Here is a 23,952-nt window from a genome sequence, read left to right as displayed (position 1 = left end):
CTCAGAGTACACGTCCTGGTAGTCCGTCTGGCCCTGCGGCCTTGTGAATGTTGACCTGTTTCAAGGTCTTACTCATATCGGAGAGCGTGATCACACAGTCATTTTACTTGCCTCGAAACGAGCATAGAAGTTATTTAGCTCGTCTGGTAGGCTCGTGTCACTGGGCAGCTCTTGACGTCCTCGATGCACTTATTGATATGTGGTGGATCTGACGTGGTGTACTCCTCAATGTCATCGGAAGAATCCCAGAACATATTCCAGTCTGTACTAGCAAAACAATCCTGTAGTTTAGCATCTGCTTCATCTGACCACTTTTTTATAGACCGAGTCACTGGTGCTTCCTGCTTTAATTTTTGCTTGTAAGCAGGTATCAGGAGGATAGAGTTATGGTCATATTTACCAAATGGAGGGTGAGGGAGAGCTTTGTACACGTCTCTGTGTGTGTTTAATTAAGGTGGTCTAGAATTTTTTCCCCCTCTGGTTGCACATTTAACATGCTGATAGAAATTAGGTAAAACTGATTTAAGTTTCCCTGCATTAAAGTCCCCGGCCACTAGGAGCTTCGCCTCTGGATGAGTGTTTTCCTGTTTGCTTATAGCGGAATACAGCTCGTTGAGTGAGTGCTCTTTTAGTGCCAGCCTCGGTCTGTGGTGGTGGATAGACAGCCATGAAAAATGCAGATGAAAACTCTCTAGGTAGATAGTGTGGTCTACAGCTTATCATGAGATACTCTACCTCAGGCGAGAAACACCCTGAGACTTCCTTAGATATCGTGCACCAGCTATTGTTAACAAATATGAATAGGCCCCTGACCCGTGTCTTACCAGAGACTGCTGTTTTGTCCTCCAATTGTCATTTACAACATTAACAATGTCTACACTGTATTTCTGACAAAAAAAAATGTGCGTTTCTTTCAAAAACAAAGACATTTCTAAGTAAGTTACTAAGTGTACTTTTCCTTTTTCCACGAATCACAAGGATCTGGGCCTGGTCGGGTGTATGTAGTATATCCCTCGTGTCCAACTAATTGAAGAAGAACTCCTAATTTGAGGTTCTGATGTCCAGAAGCTCTTTTCGGTCGTAAGAGACGGTAGCAGCAACATTATGTACAAAACAATTTAAGAACAACGCGAAAAAAACAAACAAAATAGCATGGTTGGTTAAGAGCCGATAAGACGGCAGTCCTATCCTCCGGCACCATCTTACTCGTCAGTGAATGCACTGCAACGGAAATAGGGTGCCATTTGGGACATAGAGAGTGTGTGAAGCCCTAGTGCCAATGGGAGATTGGTAATGTAGACTGTCTGGCAGTAGTCACAGAGGGACAGGATTTAATAGGTTGAGGCGAGGTTTCTGACAATACTCTGTAGGTGTGAAAAGTGTTTTTCACTCCCGTCTCCTCTCTCTCTCTCTCTCTCCCTCTCTCTCTCTTTCTCTCTCTCTCTCTCTCTGTCTCTCTCTCTCTCTGTCTCTCTCTCTGTCTCTCTCTCTCTCACTCTCTCTCTGTCTCTCTCTCTCTCTCTCCCTTACCCCTCCCTCCCTCCCGTGCACTTACTCGTCAGTGACTGCACTACAACGGAAATAGGGTGCCATTTTGGACACAGAGTGTGTGTGGGAGGGAGGGTAATGTAGACTGTCTGGCAGTAGTCACAGAGGGACAGGATTTAATAGGTTGAGGCGAGGTTTCTGACAATACTCTGTAGGTGTGAAAAGTGTTTTTCACTCCCGTCTCCTCTCTCTCTCTCTCTCTCCCTCTCTCTCTCTCTCTGTCTGTCTCTCTCTCTGTCTCTCTCTCTCTCTGTCTCTCTCTCTCTCTTTCTCTCTCTCTCTCTGTGTGTCTCTCTCTCTCTCTCTCTCTCTCTCTCTCTCTCTCTCTCTCCCTTACCACTCCCTCCCTCCCGTGCAAAGGGGAAGCCTGTGGTTCAGCAGCGCCTCTCTCTCCCTCTTCCTCTCCCTCTCTGTGACCTTGGGATATACTCCGCTTTGACTTGAGCTCTAAATATAGCAGCAGACCAATACCCACCCTCCTGTTTACCCCCGATACCTTTCCCCTGCATTCATACACACACATGCCCTTCATTTAGCAGACGCTCTTATCCAGAGCAACTTACAGGAGCAATTAGGGTTAAGTACCTTGCTCAAGGGAACATCAACAGATTTTTCACCTAGTCGGCTCTGGGATTCGAAACAAGTGACCTGTCGGTTACTGGCCCAACGCTCCTAACCGCTAGGCTACCTTCCACACACACACAGACACAGACACAGACACACACACACACACACACACACACACACACACACACACACACACACACACACACACACACACACACACACACACACCTACCTGTGTGCAAGCTTGCAAACACACCCACACCTACACGCACACACATCTGCGCACACACGCACGCATTCCAAAAATAAACTAATTTCAACTTCCCACCTGGCTGTCAATCATTGTTGAATGCTGAATTGTCTGTCTGAAATTGAATTGATCTAAATCGAGATGTGATCAATTTTTCCCATGATATTACTTTCTCTAGAGTATTGCTTTATTTATGGATGCTCTTATTGTATTTTGGGGGTCCAAGGTGCTTTATTGTAAAGATATACAGTACTGACTGACTGGCTGGTGGAACCAATTTTTTTGTGCATATTGAGACAACTATTTTACAATCTGTACAATACTGTATTGGTTGTAGAGAACGCATCCATTAGATTGAAGTCGTATTGCTGCCCTAAAATGTCTATAGGGCAGTGACAGGACAATTACTGGCCTGTGTGTGTGTGTGTGTGTGTGTGTGTGTGTGTGTGTGTGTGTGTGTGTGTGTGTGTGTGTGTGTGTGTGTGTGTGTGTGTGTGTGTGTGTGTGTGCTCCTCTCTCTCTAGACTCCACGCTCAGTCTGTCAGGGAAAAGTACCAGGATGTTTCTCTCTCTTCCTAATTGGTCAACAGTGTTGAATCACCTGTCTGAGGAGTAGCACCATCACAAAGCCTTGTTTCAGACACACACACACACACACACACACACACACACACACACACACACACACACACACACACACACACAGAGTGGATTAGAGAGAGCGAGTGTGTTGTCACTCTTCCTCTCTCCTCTTCTTCCTCGCAAGTCTGCCAAAAGATGTCACACTCACAAGCTACATTCATGTGCGAACAAATTTGTAGCTGATAGTTACAGGAAATCCAACATTTAGTCACTGATTCTGTGTTTGGAGATATGGGAGTATTAGGCAGACAGTTTTCACATGGATTAGTATAATCAGAAAGTTTTAGATGTTCTTAACATACACCTTACCTCTTGCACTTCGGAGATGTAGTTATTTAACAGAGCTGGTTTGGAACTATGCACACTTGTGTGCTGAGTAACCTTGCCTAAGACCTGAAGACTCAGAGGGCTATCAGAGGACCAGCACAATCTCATGGTACCCAGGAGACCGGGTTTGAATTACGGTCTTTCATTTTCTATTTGTTTGTGTTCACGTCCAGGACACATAACCTTATAGCAACAACCGACGTTCCTTCGGAGCACACATTATAGCAAGAGTGTTATTTAACATTTTGCTGATAACCCTCATTACCTTAATGTCTGCTCCCTTTGGACAACTGTGTGTGCGCGCATGCATGCGTTCATGGCAATGTGTGTGTGTGTATGTTTAACACAGAGATGTTTAGCAGATTACTACTAATATTAAAATAAAAATATATATTTTTGGTGTCGTTCTCACAGATAAACGGTTTCTACTTTTTGAGGCGAACCATTTTATTTTGGCACTTCAGTGTGAAAATGACATGGAGAGTTGAATTGTAGCTAAACTATATTGAAGATTAAGTCCAGATATCGTAATCTTTACAGATTAAAACCAGGCATTTCTTAGTTAAAGGCCTCAACTCTCACCTTCACACCCCTGCCCTGTGGTCAGTAATGGAAGGAACCAACTCCAAGCATTTGCTCCGAGGCCTCATCGCAAGCTCCTGAGATATGTGACAACTGTTCCAGAGTCTGGCCTGGGCCGTTGACATGCAATCTCATTCCAGAGAATAGACTGTCAGGGTCCTCCCCTGGTCTTCTCTCACCTCCGGTGTGCCGTGCCAATGAGATGGACCAGTGGGCTGAGACAAATCAGCTCTAAACCTAACGGCAGACATGACAGAGAGGAGGGGGGGTTGAGAGAGTGGAGAGAGGATGAAGAGAGGGGAGAGAGGTTGGAGAGAGAGGAGAGATGAGGATGGAGAGAGGGGAGAGTGGATGGAGAGAGGGGAGATGCAGGCATCAATTCCAGGGGAGAAATTACCTCAAGGAATATTTCAATTTTTTTCATCTTTTGAAGACCTGGATGTGACCTTGACTTGATGTTTTAGAGAAAGTAGTTTTTGTCATTTCTGGTAGATGGATTCAGTTCAAAGCGGTTCAATTCATACGATCTTGAACATTGCTCATCTTGGATGTTATTACCAGGTTGTGACAGTTTGTGTCATTCCTGGTGGGCAAGAAGTAGTTGAATTAATGTCAACCTGAATGTCATCCATCTTGGAAGAGACGTTCACAACGAGTATCTGAACTAACCTCGCTTTCACATTCTCTGTTGCTAGCCAACTGGCTTCCGCTGCTGTTAACAATGCTATCTTGACGAGCATCAATTTACAGTATGTTATCTAACAGTTTGATCAATGATCAAGGGACACCTCCCAGAGTTATATTGTCTCCAGTAACAACATGTATCTGGTCTCACCAAAGTCTGATACCATCTATCACAACAGAACAGGGACGGGAAGAGAGATAACGCATCATTAAAGGTACAGTATGGGATCTGGGCATCTGTTCCTCAGTTCAATTCAGGGCTGCTGTTTTTTTATTTATTTTTTATCCCAGAATGTAGCTTTAAGATAACGTAGGATGTCAAAGCTAAGCACCGACCACATTATTCAACATTTTTATCACATCCCCTCAATGTAGCTTCTAATCTTTTCAGTGCCTGGGGCGTTCATTATCTGTTTGTTTTAATGCTTTCTATGTTTCAGACAAGATGGTATGTACAGTTGAAGTCGGAAGTTTACATACACCTTAGCCAAATACACTTAAACTCAGTTTTTCACAATTCCTGACATTTAATCCTAGTAAAAATTCCCTGTCTTAGGTCAGTTTGGATCACCCCTGACAGGGGCGATCCAAACTGTGGTTAGAGCGTTGGACTAGTAACTGGAAGGTTGCAAGTTCAAATCCCCGATCTGACAAGGTACAAATCTGTCATTCTGCCTCTGAACAAGGCAGTTAACCCACTGTTCCTAGGCTGTCATTGAAAATAAGAATTTGTTCTTAACTGACGTGCCTAGTTAAATAAAGGAAAAAAAATAAAGAGCTGGTCTAACTGAGTCAGGCTTGTAGGCCTCCTTGCTCGCACATGCTTTTTCAGTTCTGCCCACAAATGTTCTATGGGGTTGAGGTCAGGGCTTTGTGATGGCCACTCCCTTGACTTTGTTGTCCTTAAGCCATTTTGACACAACATTGGAAGTATGCTTGTATCATTGTCCATTTGTCCTTTTATCTTCCTGACTGATGTCTTGAGATGTTGCTTTAATATAGCCACATAATTTTCCACCCTCATGATGCCATCTGTTTTGTGAAGGGCACCAGTCCCTCCTGCAACAAAGCACCCCCACAACATGATGCTGCCACTCTCGTGCTTCACAGTTCGGATGGTGTTCTTCGGCTTGCAAGCCCCCCCCTTTTCCTCCAAACAGAACGATGGTCATTATTGCCAAACAGTTCAATTTTTTGTTTCATCAGACCAGAGGACATTTCTCCAAAAAGTACGATCTTTGTCCCCACGTGCAGTTGCAAAATGTAGTCTGGATTTTTTATGGCGGTTTTGGAGCAGTGACTTCTTCCCTGCTGAGCGGCCTTTCAGGTTATGTCGATAAAGGACTTGTTTTACTGTGGATATAGATACTTTTGTACCTGTTTCCTCCAGCATATTCACAAGGTCCTTTGCTGTTGTTCTGGGATTGATTTGCACTTTTCGCACCAAAGTTCATTCATCTCTAGGAGACAGAACGTGTCTCCTTCCTGAGCTGTATGACGGCTGCGTGGTCCCATGGTGTTTATACTTGCGTACTATTGTTTGTACAGATGAACGTGGTACCTTCAGGCGTTTGGAAATTGCTCCCATGGATGAGCTAGACTTGTGGAGGTCTACAATTTTATTCTGAGATCTTGGCTGATTTCTTTTGATTTCCCCGTAATGTCAAGCAAAGAGGCACTGAGTTTGAAGGTAGGCCTTGAAATACATCCACAGGTACACCTCCAATTGATTCAAATGATGTCAATTAGCCTATCGGCTTCTAAAGCCAAGACATCATTTTCTGGAATTTTCCAAGCTGTTTAAAGACACAGTCAACTTAGTGTATGTAAACTTCTGACCCACTGGAATTGTGATACAGTGAATTATAAGTGAAATAATCTGTAAACAATTGTTGGAAAAATGACTTGTGTCATGCACAAAGTAGATGTCCTAACCGACTTGCCAAAACTATAGTTTGTTAACAAGAAATTTGTGGAGTGGTTGAAAAACGAGTTTTAATGAGTCCAACCTAAGTGCATGTAAACTTCCGACTTCAACTGTATGTGCTCATCCTTTGATCGGGATGGATCTGTGATGTGTCTGAGCCAAATGCCTGTAAGCATAATAATGATGTATATTTTCACTGGAAAATGGATAATCACGTTTGTTACTTAAACTTGACATCGGAATGATTGGCATCAAGGTCAAACGCCTGATTTCCTGTGTCTAGCATACTGTCTGCTTCTCCGTACTGTGGAGAGATTTCTTCCTCTTGATAGGACACCATTACCAGCAGCAGCCTGCAGATAATGGCTACTGTATCTCATTACCCCCCATTGCTAGAGCCCAACTCACTCTTTTTTTCTCCTCTGCACGGTTACATCCAAATAACATTTCATGAATGTTTTGGTCTTGGCTCTAAGAGGAACGCTCGCTGCAGGTGAAACATATAATTGCGAGTGTTTCTTGCTCGACTTTTAGTCAAGAAAATGCTGGCGTGACTTCCGAGGCTCTGATTGGTCTGTCTTTCCAAGGGGAGGTCATGGATACATGACCTTGTTGCTGAGGTTGAGGGATTTACTGCAGGGCTGTTGTTCAATTGGCGTTTGTCAAGAAGCGTGTGCGCATGTCCACATGCAAGTGTGTGTGTCTTCGTCTGTCCATGTGTGTTGAACTGGCATTCATCAAGCGTACTCCCTCGTTGAGTTGTGTAATCCCCCTCCTGCCTCTTCTCCCAGCGCTGAGATAGGAGTGTGAATCTCACCTCGGCTGCACCGTGTTAGAAGAGCCCTCGTTGATCACAGTGAGAACGAGATGCTATGGGAAAGACAGAGATGTTACATGGGAAGGAGATGTCTTCTGTATCTAGTAACGGCATAGATGCCGCCGTTATGACATCATCACCACACCTGTCTGCATTGTGTTCATCAGAAGAATGCCTTTGTTTTTTTTTAATGACGTGTTTTCTGTCTTCAAAGCGTTCCTTTGGTAGATTACACAAGACTGGCCCTTTGCCTATTATTCCCATATGAAATAGAACAAAAGCTTTAGATTGAAGGGAAATAGCGTGATGCAACAGCTACTGAAGAACTGCATGAGATAGAGAGGGCAAAATAAGAGTAAACGATTGATCCCCTAAGGAAGTGGATAACCAAGGTATTGAGTTGAGACTGCGTGTGTGCGCGCGCGCGCGCGTGTGTGTGTGTGTGATATTTGTTGAGAGAAACTCATTAAAGTTAGACCCTGGGCACTAGAAGAAGCGGTGGTGGAGTGGTGCATAGTGGGATGCTCGGAGGCTAACGTTGGGGTAACACTGTCGTCAACAGTGGGGAGAGGTTGCCAATAACGTGGTCCCTTCCTTGTTTATAATTTATCACCAATGAGAGGTTACCGTGGGCTACTGTGTTTGTCTCCGAAACTAGGACAACAGCAGTTTATCTTACAAATGTACGCTTCAATATTTAATTTGCCTTTTGAGAGTCATTTCCGAAACATGCCTCCTGTACAACTAAGAAGGAAGTGACCATTTTTGAATACGGGGTCGTATTCCTTACGGCACTTAACGGAAACGTTCTGAGACGGAAAACAAAAAAGAGCTTTTCTTATTGGATTCTTAATGAGCATTACTTATAAGTCCAAGCAGACCCTCCCTGTGTTAGTCTGTTTTCGTCCGTTTGGTGCCTAATGAATACAACCCAGAGTGACCATGAAGTGACCATCTTTGAATGCACAGGGTTATAGCCTATATTAAGCCATGAAATGAGGCAACAGATTAGCACAATTAGTTGATGCTGAGACAGTAATACAACTACATTGGAATCTGTGAGCTCCCTCTGACACCCGACACTCAGTTCTATTTTTAACTATTTAATTTATTCAGAATAAATTAGAGGATCTCGGCAGATTTACCAGGCGTGAAGGAATACTGTTTACTGTGTGTGTGTGTGTGTGTTTATTTACCCCTACAACCCCCCCCCCCCCAGTAAAGACTCAACATTCATTTGATCACTGTAAAAGTAGGTCCTATTCTGTAATCCGCACGATATGGCATCTGTACCGGGAGTGTGTGTCAGTGTGTGTGCGTCTATTGATGTCTGTGTGTCTCAGTCTGTCTCTTGATTGGAGGCAGTGATAAGTAGAACTGAAATCAGAGGAGCAGCAGAACTGAAGAGAGGCAGGTATCTAACACACAAACACACATACACACAGACCATTCTGCTGTAATCTGCACAATATGGTGTCTGTACCATGTGCGTGTATGATGTGTGTGGTGTGTGTATGATGTGTGTGGTGTGTGGGTGCGATTTGTTGGGAGAAACTCATTCAATTTAGACTCTGGGCACTAGAAGAAGCGGTAGTTGTCACGATCGCCGTCGTCATGGAAATGACCGGACCAAGGTGCAGCATGGTGAGCGCACATTTCTTTTATTGGTAAATGTCACCAACAAAACAAAGAACAAGGACACGACCGTGAAGCTTACTTAGGCTATAATGCCCCTAACAAAGACAACTACCCACAAATACAAAAGGAAAAAAGGCTGCCTAAGTATGATTCCCAATCAGAGACAACGATAGACAGCTGTCCCTGATTGAGAACCATACCCGGCCAAAACATAGAAACAAAGAACATAGAGTTTCCCACCCTAGTCACACCCTGACCAACCAAACATAGAGAATATAAAGATCTCTAAGGTCAGGGCGTGACAGTAGTGTAGTGGTGCATTATGGGATGCCCGGAGGCTAACGTTGGGGTAACATTGTCATTAACAGTGGGGAGAGGTTGCCAATAACGTGGCCCCTCCCTTGTTTATAATTTCTCACCAATGAGAGGTTACCATGGGCTACTCTGTGTGTGTGTGTGTATCTTTTGATGTCTCTCTGTCTCAGTCTGTGGATCTTGATTGGAGTCAGTGATAAAGTAGACACACGTACACACACACACACACACACACACGCGCATGCACACACACACACACGCACACACACACAGCCCCAGGCATGGTCAACCTCATTAGCCAGCTCCACTCTGGTGAGTTCCACGCTCCAATCACCCACAGTCAAGCTTCCGCAGCCCAGACTGTGTGTGTGTGTGTGTGTGTGTGTGTGCGTGTGTGTGTGTGTGTGTGTGTGTGTGTACAGCCGGATACGGAGTCCTGGGCTTAGCAGCAGACAGCCGACAGGTTCTTAAGAAACCAAACTGTGGAATTCACTATCATTCAGCTCTCCTGTCATACAATTGAACTGTGCTACGGCATAAAGATAACATCTTTACTCTATGCTGTAACACAATACAGTATCTTACATTACTAACATATACATTACATACAGAACAGTAGATGTCATGTTTAGCATTCAGCCCTCCAGCTATGCAATGCACTGTAACTGGCCTTCATCCTATGAGTACTGACCTGAAACAACACACAACACCACTGCTGCAGAGATAGAGAGAGAAAGAGAGGAGAGGAGGGAGAGAGAGAGAGAGACAGAGAGAGAGAGACAGAGAGGAGTGGAGAGAGAGACAGAGACATAGAGAGAGAGAGAGACAGAGAGGAGAGAGAGAGAGAGAAGGGACAGAGACAGAGAGGAGAGAGAGAGAGGGCTGGATTGCTACTCCACAACGTTATGTGAAAGAGATTCTAGCTTCCTGGAATCACTCTCTCATTCTCATCTGCATATGTAACACATTTGGTAGCCCTGAACAATACATACAGTACCCTACAGTACAGAGACAGAGAGGATAGCGAGAGAGAGAGAGCGAGACAGAGGATAGAGACAAAGAGAGAGAGGAGAGAGAGAGAGAGCGAGACAGAGAGGAGCGAGAGAGAGGAGAGAAAGAGAGACAGAGTGAGAGAGACAGAGAGGAAAAAGAGAGACAGAGAGGAGAGAGAGAGAGAGACAGAGAGGAGACAGAGAGAGAGACAGAGAGGAGACAGAGAGAGAGGAGAGGCGAGAGAAAGAGACAGAGAGGAGAGAGAGAGAGAGAGACAGAGGAGACAGAGAGAGAGAGACAGAGAGGAGACAGAGAGAGAGGAGAGGCGAGAGAAAGAGACAGAGAGGAAAAAGAGAGACAGAGAGGAGAGAGAGAGAGAGAGACAGAGAGGAGACAGAGAGAGAGGAGAGGCGAGAGAAAGAGACAGAGAGAGAGGGAGAGAGAGAGACAGAGAGAGAGAGAGAGAGAGGGCTGGATTGCTACTCCACAGCATTATGTAAAGGAGATAATTCTAGCTTCCTGGAATCACTCTCTCGTTCTCATCTGCAAATGTAACACATTTGGATGCCCTGAACAATACATACAGTACAGTACATAGATGCAGATGCATTTCTCCTATACAATGCCCCAAGGCATCAGTGTTCTTTTTCAGCTCGTACTCCTTTTCCCCTGGTAATGTAGCTGGACAGTTCATGTACTGTAAAGGTTACATTATAACCTATATTCAGCGTGGTGATGCTGTAGTGACATTTTAGTTATAGGAGATGTTCAGCAGTTGGTAGAGCATGACGCTTGTAGCGCCAGGGTAGTGGGTTCGATTCCTGGGAACACCCATACTTAAAATACTTAAAATGTATCCAAGCATGACTAAAGCGTCTAGTAATTGGCATATATTATATATAACTGTGTCTGCCTAAGGGGCGGACTGACTTACTGATAGACAGACTGACCGCCAGCTAAGCAGAAGGTCACTGATCTACAGTGCATCTCAAAATCTCTCACCCGTGCCCCTAAATAATTAACAAAGCCTGTTTTTAGGAGATCTGAGGGTCGTTAACGACCTTGGGTTGATCTGGTTCACTTGTTTATAACTGACTGTCTGGTGTCATACCTAGGAGTTTAACTTCCTCAACGTGACCATGATAACTGACCGTCCGGTGTCATACCTAGGAGTTTAACTTCCTCAACGTGACCATGATAACTGACCGTCCGGTGTCATACCTAGGAGTTTAACTTCCTCAACGTGACCATGATAACTGACTGTCCAGTGTCATACCTAGGAGTTTAACTTCCTCAACGTGACCATGATAACTGACCGTCCAGTGTCATACCTAGGAGTTTAACTTCCTCAACGTGACCATGATAACTGACCGTCCAGTGTCATACCTAGGAGTTTAACTTCCTCAACGTGACCATGATAACTGACTGTCCAGTGTCATACCTAGGAGTTTAACTTCCTCAACGTGACCATGATAACTGACCGTCCAGTGTCATACCTAGGAGTTTAACTTCCTCAACGTGACCATGATAACTGACTGTCCAGTGTCATACCTAGGAGTTTAACTTCCTCAACGTGACCATGATAACTGACCGTCCAGTGTCATACCTAGGAGTTTAACTTCCTCAACGTGACCATGATAACTGACCGTCCAGTGTCATACCTAGGAGTTTAACTTCCTCAACGTGACCATGATAACTGACTGTCCAGTGTCATACCTAGGAGTTTAACTTCCTCAACGTGACCATGATAACTGACCGTCCAGTGTCATACCTAGGAGTTTAACTTCCTCAACGTGACCATGATAACTCACTGTCCAGTGTCATACCTAGGAGTTTAACTTCCTCAACGTGACCATGATAACTGACTGTCCAGTGTCATACCTAGGAGTTTAACTTCCTCAACGTGACCATGATAACTGACCGTCCAGTGTCATACCTAGGAGTTTAACTTCCTCAACGTGACCATGATAACTGACTGTCCGGTGTCATACCTAGGAGTTTAACTTCCTCAACGTGACCATGATAACTGACCGTCCGGTGTCATACCTAGGAGTTTAACTTTTTCAAGCTGACCATGATAACTGACCGTCCAGTGTCATACCTAGGAGTTTAACTTTTTCAAGCTGACCATGATAACTGACCGTCCAGTGTCATACCTAGGAGTTTAACTTCCTCAACGTGACCATGATAACTGACCGTCCAGTGTCATACCTAGGAGTTTAACTTCCTCAACGTGACCATGATAACTGACCGTCCAGTGTCATACCTAGGAGTTTAACTTCCTCAACTTGCTCAGTGGCCACACCCTTTATACACAACTCCAGTTGAGGTTTAGGTCTTGTGTCGTTTTGAACCAAATACAATGCTTGAGGTTGTAGATGTATTTAAGACCAGTTTATTATTAATCTCCCATTCGCATACTGAGGCTTTTCCCGTTGTGTTTATTGTCATTTTGTATTGTATTTCCTTTCTTCTTTTTGTTAAGTTTCGTCCATTGACAGAATGTCCACCAATCTGCTGAGCAGACTGACCTGTTTGCTGCCTCTTGTGCATCATTTCTGGAGCGATAGAAAGGACCGAAGGGGTTGACTGGGTCGACTGGGTCCACATGGAAGAGTTGATGTGTTTCCTGCTTTGATTTAGACGTAAATTATATCTCGATTACACATTTTGAAAATACACAGGTAGTTTGCAGCCATGGGTAGGATTGGTCAATCTATACATGTGATAACTTCCTTGAGTTCCTAAACATTGAGGGACAGTTTTCTAAACACAGATTAAGCCTAAATCAACAACTATTTTAATATAGTGTATTTCAATGCTTTTGAGAACGACTTTAGGCTTAATCTGGGTCTGGGAAAATATCCTGTCCTGAGCGTCAGTGTTTCCTTAGAAAAAAGGTCTCATTGGCTAATTCCTTTCTCTCTGTACTTTAGAAGAACGATCAGTTATGTAAAGTCATGATCAGTCTTTAGTTCTGAGCTGCATGGAAAGTGTTAGATTCGGAACCGCGATGTATTAGTGGGACCAGATTTTCTGCACAGCAAATCACGCAAATCTTTTTGAGGAAAAGATAAATGAAGAGCCGTCCCGCTGAGCACAGCGGTGAAACTCTGGGAAAGTTAAGCTCCACTTTATTCTTGAATAATCACGTCAACTATTCTTTCTGTGACCCCAAATCCAATTCCGGTCAGCGGTATAAAACCCAACCCTCTGAATATCTAAATGTTCTGAGGAACTGTTCCTCACTTTACCGTTCCTGTCAGGTTTGAATATATCTCCAATGTCATTGTGAATATTGGGAGAGTGATTCTATCAGTTTGTGATCAGTTGAATCCATTACATCAGTTCTAGTCAGTTCATACTGGAAGGGGTCTCAGCATGTTGTCAGTATCAGTCCAGTTGATGCCAAACGTTCTCCAAACGTTACATCATCACCCTATCACAAGCCCGTGATTAAAACCGTACGATCACATGACCTGCGTCGCATTCATGAGTTTGGGATCGGCTATTCCGTTTAAGGCTAATTGTTCCCACTCTCCTCCACATTAAGCTGTCATCTTACAAACAGAATGACCCACCTATCACAGAACACCATGTCATCAGCAGTTTGCCTATCCTCCCTCACCTTTCTAATGTCACTATTAGCGTCTGGGTCAGACTACTGTCAGCTGCTTATACACTTAAAATGGTGTGTGTGTGTGTATGTGTGTGTGTGTGTGTGTGTGTTCTCATACACGATCTCTATCCTCACACACGCATACACAGACAGACACACACAAAGACAGTTTTTGCTATTTTCTCCCTCCCGTAGATAGATTGAGGCGTGCGTGATGACTAGCGTAGTGGAGGCTTACAGTGGGATTTTTTTTGTAGAAGTCTACAGTCACAAGATCTTATGAATAGTTAATAGGCAATAGAAGTCAGCCCAGAAAGCTGGGGGAGAGAATGTGCTGCAACCGTTATTATAGTCGCATGGGGAGGACAACAGTGGAGGAGAGAGAGAGTAAACTAAGAGGGATAGTTCTGTATTTTATTGAGACATCCGTGTTGGACAGAACTACGGTGTGCTGTCAGAATCAGTGCCACATTACAATGATGTGTCCTTGTGTTAATGTCATGTATTGTAGATATCTCACATCCTGTCAAAAGGAGTACAAGAGGAAATGGATTGAACTCCACAGCGCCTTGTTTGTACCTCTCTCCTCTTTCCCCCATATCCCTCTCATTCTCTCCCGTCCTCTCACCTTCCTTACTATTTGACTGTCCTCACCTTCTCTGTGTTTCATACTTCTGTGTGGCTATCAGATTGTGTAAACCTTTTTTTGCGTGTACATTTGTTCACATCCACACAGGGGGAATATGGTGGAAAACTAAGCCAGAACTTAGACAGATTAACAGTTACTTAGCTGAGCCTGTGAAGGCAGGCTGACGTTACAGGAGAGAGGCCTGTCTGGTGGCTGTCAACTGCAGCGCTGCAGCAGAGGGTTGAAACAGTCGAGGGGGTGGGGGGGGGGACGCCTCAAAGCCTGTGCCCACACAGTCTGGAGTGGAGTTATCACACCAAACACACGATAGAGCAATCAAATGGAACGTTGTGATGTACCATCTATCTATCTATGACTAAACAGTCACGTACAGTCCCTCTCATCTCCTGTTTCACTCCCCGCCACAGTTGTTCCATTTAACACCCAAACTGTAGAACTAAAGGATCTGGCACCGAACTACATCTCTTCTGTTTCTCTCTCTCTCTCTCTCTCTCTCTCTCTCTCTCTCTCTCTCTCTCTCTCTCTCTCAGCTTTGATGTCAGCTGGATGCTGTACCACCAACTGTAGAAATGTGAAAATATGGGACAGGTAAGAATCATTCAATAGGACACATTTGAACGTTTTTAGTAATTAGCAGATGCTTTAATCCAGAGCGATTTACAGTAGTGAGTACATACATTTTCATACTTTCCCCCCCTTGTACTGGTCCCCCGTGGGAATCCAACCCACAACCCTGGCTTTGCGAGTGCCATGCTCTACCAACTTTGCTCCTGAGTGGTGCAGCCTTCTAAGGCACTGCATCTCAGTGCAAGAGGCGTCACTACAGTCCCTGGTTCGAATCCAGGCTGTGTCACATCCGGCCATGATTGGGAGTCCCATAAGGCGGCGCACAATTGGCCCAGCATCGTCCGGGTTTGGCCGGTGTAGGCCATCATTGTAAATGAGAATTTGTTCTTAACTTGCCTAGTTAAATAAAGGTTAAATAAAAAAATGCTCAAAAAATATCCCTTCCTTAAAGTAGCCCTCAGCAAAACTTTACAAAGCCTGTATAAGCAGACCTGAACCAGAGGGAATAGAAGAATTGTAACTCTAGCTGTGTCATCCTATGAGTCAGAGAGAATACACCCAGTGTGGTAGCCTGGTCCCACATCTGTTTGTGCTCTCTGGAATGCCAATGACCAGAAGTTGACAAGACACCACAAACAGATGTGGAACCGGGCTACCAGTGTGGTAACTAAGGTGTGCCTCACATCAGCCAAACTGGGTGTATAATAATCAAGCTCTGTGGCAGACAGTGGGACTGTAGTGGGTTTATAGTAATGAAGAGATAGAGGTGACCTTGCCATCTTAAATCTTGGCCCAGCGGGGAGAGAGCAGATGACTCTGTGTGTATAGGTGGCTGTTTTAATATTGAATGATTCAGCGACTGGACATCCCCTCTCTCCTGGGGGATTGCACACCACCTTACATACACACAATCACTTCTTGATGTTTCATTCTGCCCAAAGATGGGACATACTCGTTTCCTGTTCTTTACTTTCTCTTTCTCTTTCTCACCCTCTCTGCCTTTAGTCACATCATAACAGTAAGTATATCATTGATGCATTCAAAGTATGCCTAAAACATGTCTTCTTCTCCCTCATAGCTTCGATGCCTCTTCTTGACCACACTGCACCCCAGCTGGGACGTTTGGGGTGAGACGTACCTCCTCAACGGGGGGGGATAAGGAGGGTCCAACACTCCTGCTGCCCTGGCCCAAACAGACACTAGGACAACTGGCCACCCCTCTCCAAGATCCTGATGTTCTGTCCCATCCGTCCTCACATACTACTATGTTTTAATTTCTACATATCTAGAGTTCGGGACAATTTGGGGGAAAACTTGGGAACGCTATTAGGACAGATGGATGGCATTCCCAAAGACTGCCACAGCTATATGGATGAGAGCTAGACTGGATACCTAATATGAGCTCCCTGCCAACCACCATGACAAGACCTACCCCCCAGAGAGGGAAAGATGCAGGGGAAGAAGTGAAAAGAAGGAGAGAAGAAGAGGACCACTCCTCTGTTTACAGATTAATCTCATCAGTCTGGGGTCCACTATCTCTTTCTCTCTCTCTATTTATCTATTTTTATCTCCCTCTTATTATCTCTTTATCTCTCTCTTTATATCTCTCTTTATCTCTCTCTCCTATTCATCTTTCTCCCTCTGCCTCTGCCTCTCCTCTCTGTCTCTCTCTCTCTCTCTCTCCCTCAGCCTCTCCCCTCTCTCTTAATCTCTATATCTTCCCTTCACTTCCACTTTCTTCTTCTCTTTCCTCTCTCCCCTGCTATCTCACTCTCTCCCACCACCCCCTTTCTCATTCCATCCCTCCCTCTACCCCTCTCCCTCCCTCCCCCTCCTTCCCACCCTACCTCCAGCAGCCTCCACAGATATTCATCATCTTCTTCTGTGTACTGAGACAGTAGTAATCTAATGTTCCTCCCCTCGTCTGCAGCCACAAATCTAGATGATAAGATTATCCTATCCTCGCCCAGTCATCATCTCAAACTTTTGTTGACCAATTTCATTAAACAGAGTGAAAAAGCTGAAGTTTGTGTTAAAGGGAAAGTTCAGCGGAATTGCATATTTAGATATTTGTTTCCTCACCTTGAAAACAGTTTCTCAAATATCTAATTTTGCTGAACTATCCCTTTTTTAGAAGTTCCTAGGCAATTACCCTCCACCACCAACATGCTGTGTCTTATTACAAAACTACAAAATGGCCGCCAATGTTAGCTTGTAGGGTAACGTTGTAGTTCTAACCAGATACAGTGTTACGGTGTTAGCCTAGTTTTCTTTTTTGTAAAATCTTGCTCCCTTCCGAGCACCTATATTTCCAGCTAGGGAGGTGAGTATACATTCTCCATGTTGTTTTATACAAGAAAGGTAAAGTCAAAGTACATAGTAGTTTATTGGGATTAGTTTTCTATACATATATATATATATAATGATTATTATTTTTGACTGGTATTAGAACAATTCTATGAAGATATCTGTGTATACAAAATAATAAAGATTCTTCTTTATGTAAACTTTGTTTTTTGGAAAACTTATTTTTGCATGATACTACTACGACTATACATGTAATTAAGGCTGGGATTCAATCCGATCGCGGGTTGTAGGCAATGCGACAATTTCTGAATGGGCCGACATGTGCCATGTTTACTGTGAATGCAATCTCAGCGAACGCTGGAACATTGCCTACAACACCCAATCGGATTGAATCCCGGCCTTACCTTATTTTATGCAAAGATACTGTATGTTCTACGTTGTATATAGATGACTATAATATTAGTGTGCGTTTGTATGAATTAGTCAAAGGTTCCACTTTGATATATAGTAAGTACGCAAACAGGACTTCTCTATGGTGATTTAGATGGACATGATCTCAACAGTCTGAAAGTCTAACAATAGTAGGTTATGGTGTCCGCTCATCACCATCAACTCCCCTTGTCCCATCATATCAGACAGAGTCCGTAGTAACTAAACCTTGTCCCATCAGATCAGACAGGGTCCGTAGTAACTAAGCCTTATCTCATCAAATCAGACAGGGTTAGTAGTAACTAAGCCTTATCCCATCAGATCAGACAGGGTTAGTAGTAACTAAGCCTTATCTCATCAGATCAGACAGGGTCCGTAGTAACTAGGCCTTGTCCCATCATATCAAACAGAGTCCGTAGTAACTAGGCCTTGTCCCATCATATCAAACAGAGTCCGTAGTAACTAGGCCTTGTCCCATCATACCAAACAGAGTCCGTAGTAACTAGGCCTTGTCCCATCAGATCAGACAGGGTTAGTAGTAACTAAGCCTTATCTCATCAGATCAGACAGGGTTAGTAGTAACTAAGCCTTATCTCATCAGATCAGACAGGGTTAGTAGTAACTAAGCCTTATCTTATCAGATCAGACAGGGTCCGTAGTAACTAGGCCTTATCCCATCAGATCAGACAGGGTTAGTAGTAACTAAGCCTTATCTCATCAGATCAGACAGGGTTAGTAGTAACTAAGCCTTATCTCATCAGATCAGACAGGGTTAGTAGTAACTAAGCCTTATCCCATCAGATCAGACAGGGTCCGTAGTAACTAAGTCTTATCTTATCAGATCAGACAGGGTTAGTAGTAACTAAGCCTTATCTCATCAGATCAGACAGGGTTAGTAGTAACTAAGCCTTATCCCATCAGATCAGACAGGGTTAGTAGTAACTAAGCCTTATCTTATCAGATCAGACAGGGTTAGTAGTAACTAAGCCTTATCTCATCAGATCAGACAGGGTTAGTAGTAACTAAGCCTTATCCCATCAGATCAGACAGGGTCCGTAGTAACTAAGCCTTATCTCATCAGATCAGACAGGGTCCGTAGTAACTTGGCCATTGGACAGGAAGCTGCTTCACCCCATAGGGACTCAGTCCATTGTGTAACCGTAGGATGAGGTCTCTTCCTAACTCTTCCTAACCAAAGCTCCCAAGTTGTCCCAATCCCATTAAGTTACCATGACATCTGCTTCTCCGGATTTTGGATGGAAGAGGGGTTTGGTAACGGGGGTGTAGTGGAAGTGTGTGTGTGTGTGTGTGTGATTGAAATCAAATTCCGGCTGATCTACTTCATCTGTATGTTTATTTGGAGAGATTAGGGTTCACTTTATTGCCCCAAAAGAATCCCTTTAATGAGACTTACTCCCAGCCAAAGTATTTGTGTGTTAGTGCCGTGGTATCTGTGGTGTCAGTGGGTGTTACCCTATGGGATCCCGGATGCTTCCTGGAGATCAGGCTGCTGATGGAATCGAGTGATCCCCTTATTAGACGGGAGAGCTCTGACTCAGAATGAGGTGAGGATAAGCGAGGAGTGTGTGTGTGTGTGTGTGTGTGTGTGTGTGTGTGTGTGTGTGTGTGTGTGTGTGTGTGTGTGTGTGTGTGTGTGTGTGTGTGTGTGTGTGTGTGTGTTATCAGGGATGCTGCATGGGCTCAGAAAGATAGAGGAAACTATGTGTTTGTGTTTATGTTCAACTTGTGTCTCTACTTAGCTTGTGGTCTTGGTTTGGAGTGTGTTGAGATGAAAGGGGCTCGGAGAAGATATATGGTTTCTGAAGAGTGAAGTGTGTGTGTTGGTGTTGAGAACAGAGTGTTTCCCTAAGGAGCTCACTTGCTAGTCAAGTAAAGTCAGACAGCAGCACAAGCACCAATGTTTGTCAATGTTTTCTGAACTGAAAGTCTTGGATATGTTTAAGTGATGTTTGGTATTACTGCACTGTATTGTGCTGTAGTAGGTAGGCTACTGTGTTGAACTGTACTGTAATATGCTGCTGTGGGACTATGCATATAGTATGTCTCTCGTGTGTAATGCCATTGTAATGCACGTTGGACTTCAAAGAAAACTGTGAAATGTTTCTACAATGACATCAAAATGGATGAAAAGCATGACATGTGATGGAAAATATTGTCTAACGGTATATTATATATATATATATAGTATAAAACATCTGCAATTAAGTCATATTTTGTCTGAAATATAGACAAATTGATCAACTTGACCAATCCAACATATATTTTTCAAAGGATAACATTTTGTATGTACGGAGAACAGCTAACTTTGTCACGTTCTGACCTTAGTTCCTTTGTTTTGTCTTTTGTTTTAGTATGGTCAGGGCGTGAGTTGGGTGGGTTGTCTATGTTAGTTTTTCTATATTTTTCTATTTCTGTGTTTGGCCTGGTATGGTTCTCAATCAGAGGCAGCTGTCAATCGTTGTCCCTGATTGAGAACCATATTTAGGTAGACTGTTTTCCATTGTGTTTTGTGGGTTAATTTCAGTCTTTGTGTGTTTGCACCAGATAAAAAAACTTTTAAAAAACGAAACAGTTCTAAGTGTTCAGTTTCATTAAAAAAAAGATGAACACTAACCATGCTGCGCTTTGGTCCTCTCCTTCTTCCCAAGACAGCCGTTACAAACTTACTTTGAGAAATATCTGGTTGCTTATATGGTTGTTTCTGTCTTCATTTGGAGAGATAACCTCCTATCTTCTTTACCATGAAATGAATGATCTTCAATGGCATTGTTCTGTCCGCATGAACCATACTGTACATACATTTTTGTCCTTTTAATGCCGTAGGAGGGGGGCATCAAAGTTACTCTTGAAGTGTTTGATTGCCCATATTTGTAGAATATAGAAGGGAAACAATCTCTCTAACTTGTCTCTCAATATATGAATGGGGCCCAATGTCTCAGTTTGCAACCCGTTAAGCCCAATGTTGCGTTTTTGCAACACTTACAAATCTACCTCTAGCTCTGGCTCAGAATGTTTGTTTCTCAATGTTCTATTCCTCTACATAATCATTACACCTTAGAGAAGACGGGGAAACATATTTCAAGTCATGTACTTGCATGGATGGCCTACAACAGAGTATGCTTGTGTAGGGGACCAGTGTGGTGTCAGACGAGTGGACATATTTCAAATCAAAACAAATCAAATTGTATTTGTCACACAAATGTTTACTTACAAGGCCCTAACCAACAACGCAGTTAAGAAAATAGAGTTAAAACAACACAAAGTAAAACATATATATATATATATATTTTTTTTTTATATATTTTTTATTTTTTATTAACACAATAAAATAACAATAATGTGGCTATATACAGTGCCTTGCGAAAGCATTCGGCCCCCTTGAACTTTGTGACCTTTTGCCACATTTCAGGCTTCAAACATAAAGATATAAAACTGTATTTTTTGTGAAGAATCAACAACAAGTGGGACACAATCATGAAGTGGAACATTTATTGGATATTTCAAACTTTTTTAACAAATAAAAAACTGAAAAATTGGGCGTGCAAAATTATTCAGCCCCTTTACTTTCAGTGCAGCAAACTCTCTCCAGACGTTTAGTGAGGATCTCTGAATGATCCAATGTTGACCTAAATGACTAATGATGATAAATACAATCCACCTGTGTGTAATCAAGTCTCCGTATAAATCCACCTGCACTGTGATAGTCTCAGAGGTCCGTTAAAAGCGCAGAGAGCATCATGAAGAACAAGGAACACACCAGGCAGGTCCGAGATACTGTTGTGAAGAAGTTTAAAGCCGGATTTGGATACAAAAAGATTTCCCAAGCTTTAAACATCCTAAGGAGCACTGTGCAAGCGATAATATTGAAATGGAAGGAGTATCAGACCACTGCAAATCTACCAAGACCTGGCCGTCCCTCTAAACTTTCAGCTCATACAAGGAGATGACTGATCAGAGATGCAGCCAAGAGGCCCATGATAACTCTGGATGAACTGCAGAGATCTACAGCTGAGGTGGGAGACTCTGTCCATAGGACAACAATCAGTCGTATATTGCACAAATCTGGCCTTTATGGAAGAGTGGCAAGAAGAAAGCCATTTCTTAAAGATATCCATAAAAAGTGTCGTTTAAAGTTTGCCACAAGCCACCTGGGAGACACACCAAACATGTGGAAGAAGGTGCTCTGGTCAGATGAAACCAAAATTGAACTTTTTGGCAACAATGCAAAACGTTATGTTTGGCGAAAAAGCAACAGCTCATCACCCTGACCATACCATCCCCACTGTCAAACATGGTGGTGGCAGCATCATGGTTTGGGCCTGCTTTTCTTCAGCAGGGACAGGGAAGATGGTTAAAATTGATGGGAAGATGGATGGAGCCAAATACAGGACCATCTGGAAGAAAACCTGATGGAGTCTGCAAAAGACCTGAGACTGGGACGGAGATTTGTCTTCCAACAAGACAATGATCCAAAACATAAAGCAAAATCTACAATGGAATGGTTCAAAAATAAACATATCCAGGTGTTAGAATGGCCAAGTCAAAGTCCAGACCTGAATCCAATCGAGAATCTGTGGAAAGAACTGAAAACTGCTGTTCACAAATGCTCTCCATCCAACCTCACTGAGCTCGAGCTGTTTTGCAAGGAGGAATGGGAAAAAATTTCAGTCTCTCGATGTGCAAAACTGATAGAGACATACCCCAAGTGACTTACAGCTGTAATCGCAGCAAAAGGTGGCGCTACAAAGTATTAACTTAAGGGGGCTGAATAATTTTGCACTCCCAATTTTTCAGTTTTTGATTTGTTAAAAAAGTTTGAAATATCCAATAAATGTCGTTCCACTTCATGATTGTGTCCCACTTGTTTTTGATTCTTCACAAAAAAATACAGTTTTATATCTTTATGTTTGAAGCCTGAAATGTGGCAAAAGGTCGCAAAGTTCAAGGGGGCTGAATACTTTCGCAAGGCACTGTAGACTACCGTTCAAAAGTTTGGGGTCACTTAGAAATGTCTTTGTTTTTGAACGAAAAGCACGTTTTTTTTTGTCCATTAAAATAACATCATATTGATCAGAAATACAGTGTAGAAATTGTTAATGTTGTAAATGACTATTGTAGCTGGAATCGGCAGATTTTTTATGGAATATCTACATAGGCGTACAGAGTCCCATTATCAGCAACCATCACTCCTGTGTTCCAATAGCTGTTTGTGTTAGCTAATCCAAGTTTATCATTTTAAAAGGCTAATTTATCATTAGAAAGCCCTTTTGCAATTATATTAGCACAGCTGAAAACTGTTGTCCTGATTAAAGAAGCAATACAACTGGCCTTCTTTAGACTAGTTGAGAATCAGCATTTGTGGGTTCGATTACAGGCTCAAAATGGCCAGAAACAAATACCTTTCTTCTGGAACTCGTCAGTCTATTCTTGTTCTGAGAAATGAAGGCTATTCCATGCGAGAAATTGTCAAGAACCTGAAGATCTCGTACAATGCTGTGAACTACTCCCTTCACAGAACAGAGCAAACTGTCTCTAACCAGAATAGAAAGAGGAGTGGGAGGCCCCAGTGCACAACTGAGCAAGAGGACAAGTACATTAGAGTATCTAGTTTGTCCTCAACTGTCAGCTTCATTAAATAGTACCCGCAAAACACCAGTCTCAATGTCAATAGTGAAGAGGTGACTCCGTGATGTTGGTGATGTTGACAGAGTTTCTCTGTCCAGTCTCTGTGTCCTTTTGCCCATCTTATTCTTTTCTTTTTATTGGCCAGTCTGAGATATGGCTTTTTCTTTATTTTAATGGACAAAAAACGTGCTTTTCTTTCAAAAACAGGGACCTTTCTAAGTGACCCCAAACTTTTGAACGGTAGTGTACATGAAACATATATATAATGTTTCAGAGGCTACTGATGCCATGATATCATACTGACAACCAACACACTAAGGGATACATCTGGGTCTAAGGAGATGAACCAGGTAGTGTTTGACATGATTTTATAGTTTGATACCTGTACAGGATGCAGTTTAGGAAACGTATATTGGCAACGTCGGGTCTCCCAGGGATATGCATA

At 43.2% G+C, this 23,952-nt stretch overlaps 1 protein-coding gene across 2 annotated transcripts in view; it reads left to right on the top strand.

The window, feature by feature from the left end:
• The window catches only part of LOC135524463 (coiled-coil domain-containing protein 85A-like), a 29,756-nt gene extending 12,124 nt beyond the window's left edge, over positions 1-17,632 (top strand). The window contains exons 3-4 of one of the 2 annotated variants that reach the window (XM_064952017.1): positions 15,089-15,146; positions 16,204-17,632. In XM_064952017.1, the coding sequence (XP_064808089.1) occupies positions 15,089-15,146; positions 16,204-16,222 (77 nt within the window). In that variant the 3' untranslated portion in view covers positions 16,223-17,632. The remainder of the gene's footprint in view (positions 1-15,088; positions 15,147-16,203) is intronic. The other variant, XM_064952027.1, reaches the window with a different exon arrangement.
• Positions 17,633-23,952: the final 6,320 nt, after the last annotated feature.

The sequence above is a fragment of the Oncorhynchus masou genome, chromosome 4, assembly GCF_036934945.1.
Source record: "Oncorhynchus masou masou isolate Uvic2021 chromosome 4, UVic_Omas_1.1, whole genome shotgun sequence".
Lineage (NCBI taxonomy): Eukaryota > Metazoa > Chordata > Actinopteri > Salmoniformes > Salmonidae > Oncorhynchus > Oncorhynchus masou.
The sequence above is the reverse complement of the archived record's forward strand: the minus strand, read 5'-3'. Positions and strand labels throughout refer to the sequence as shown.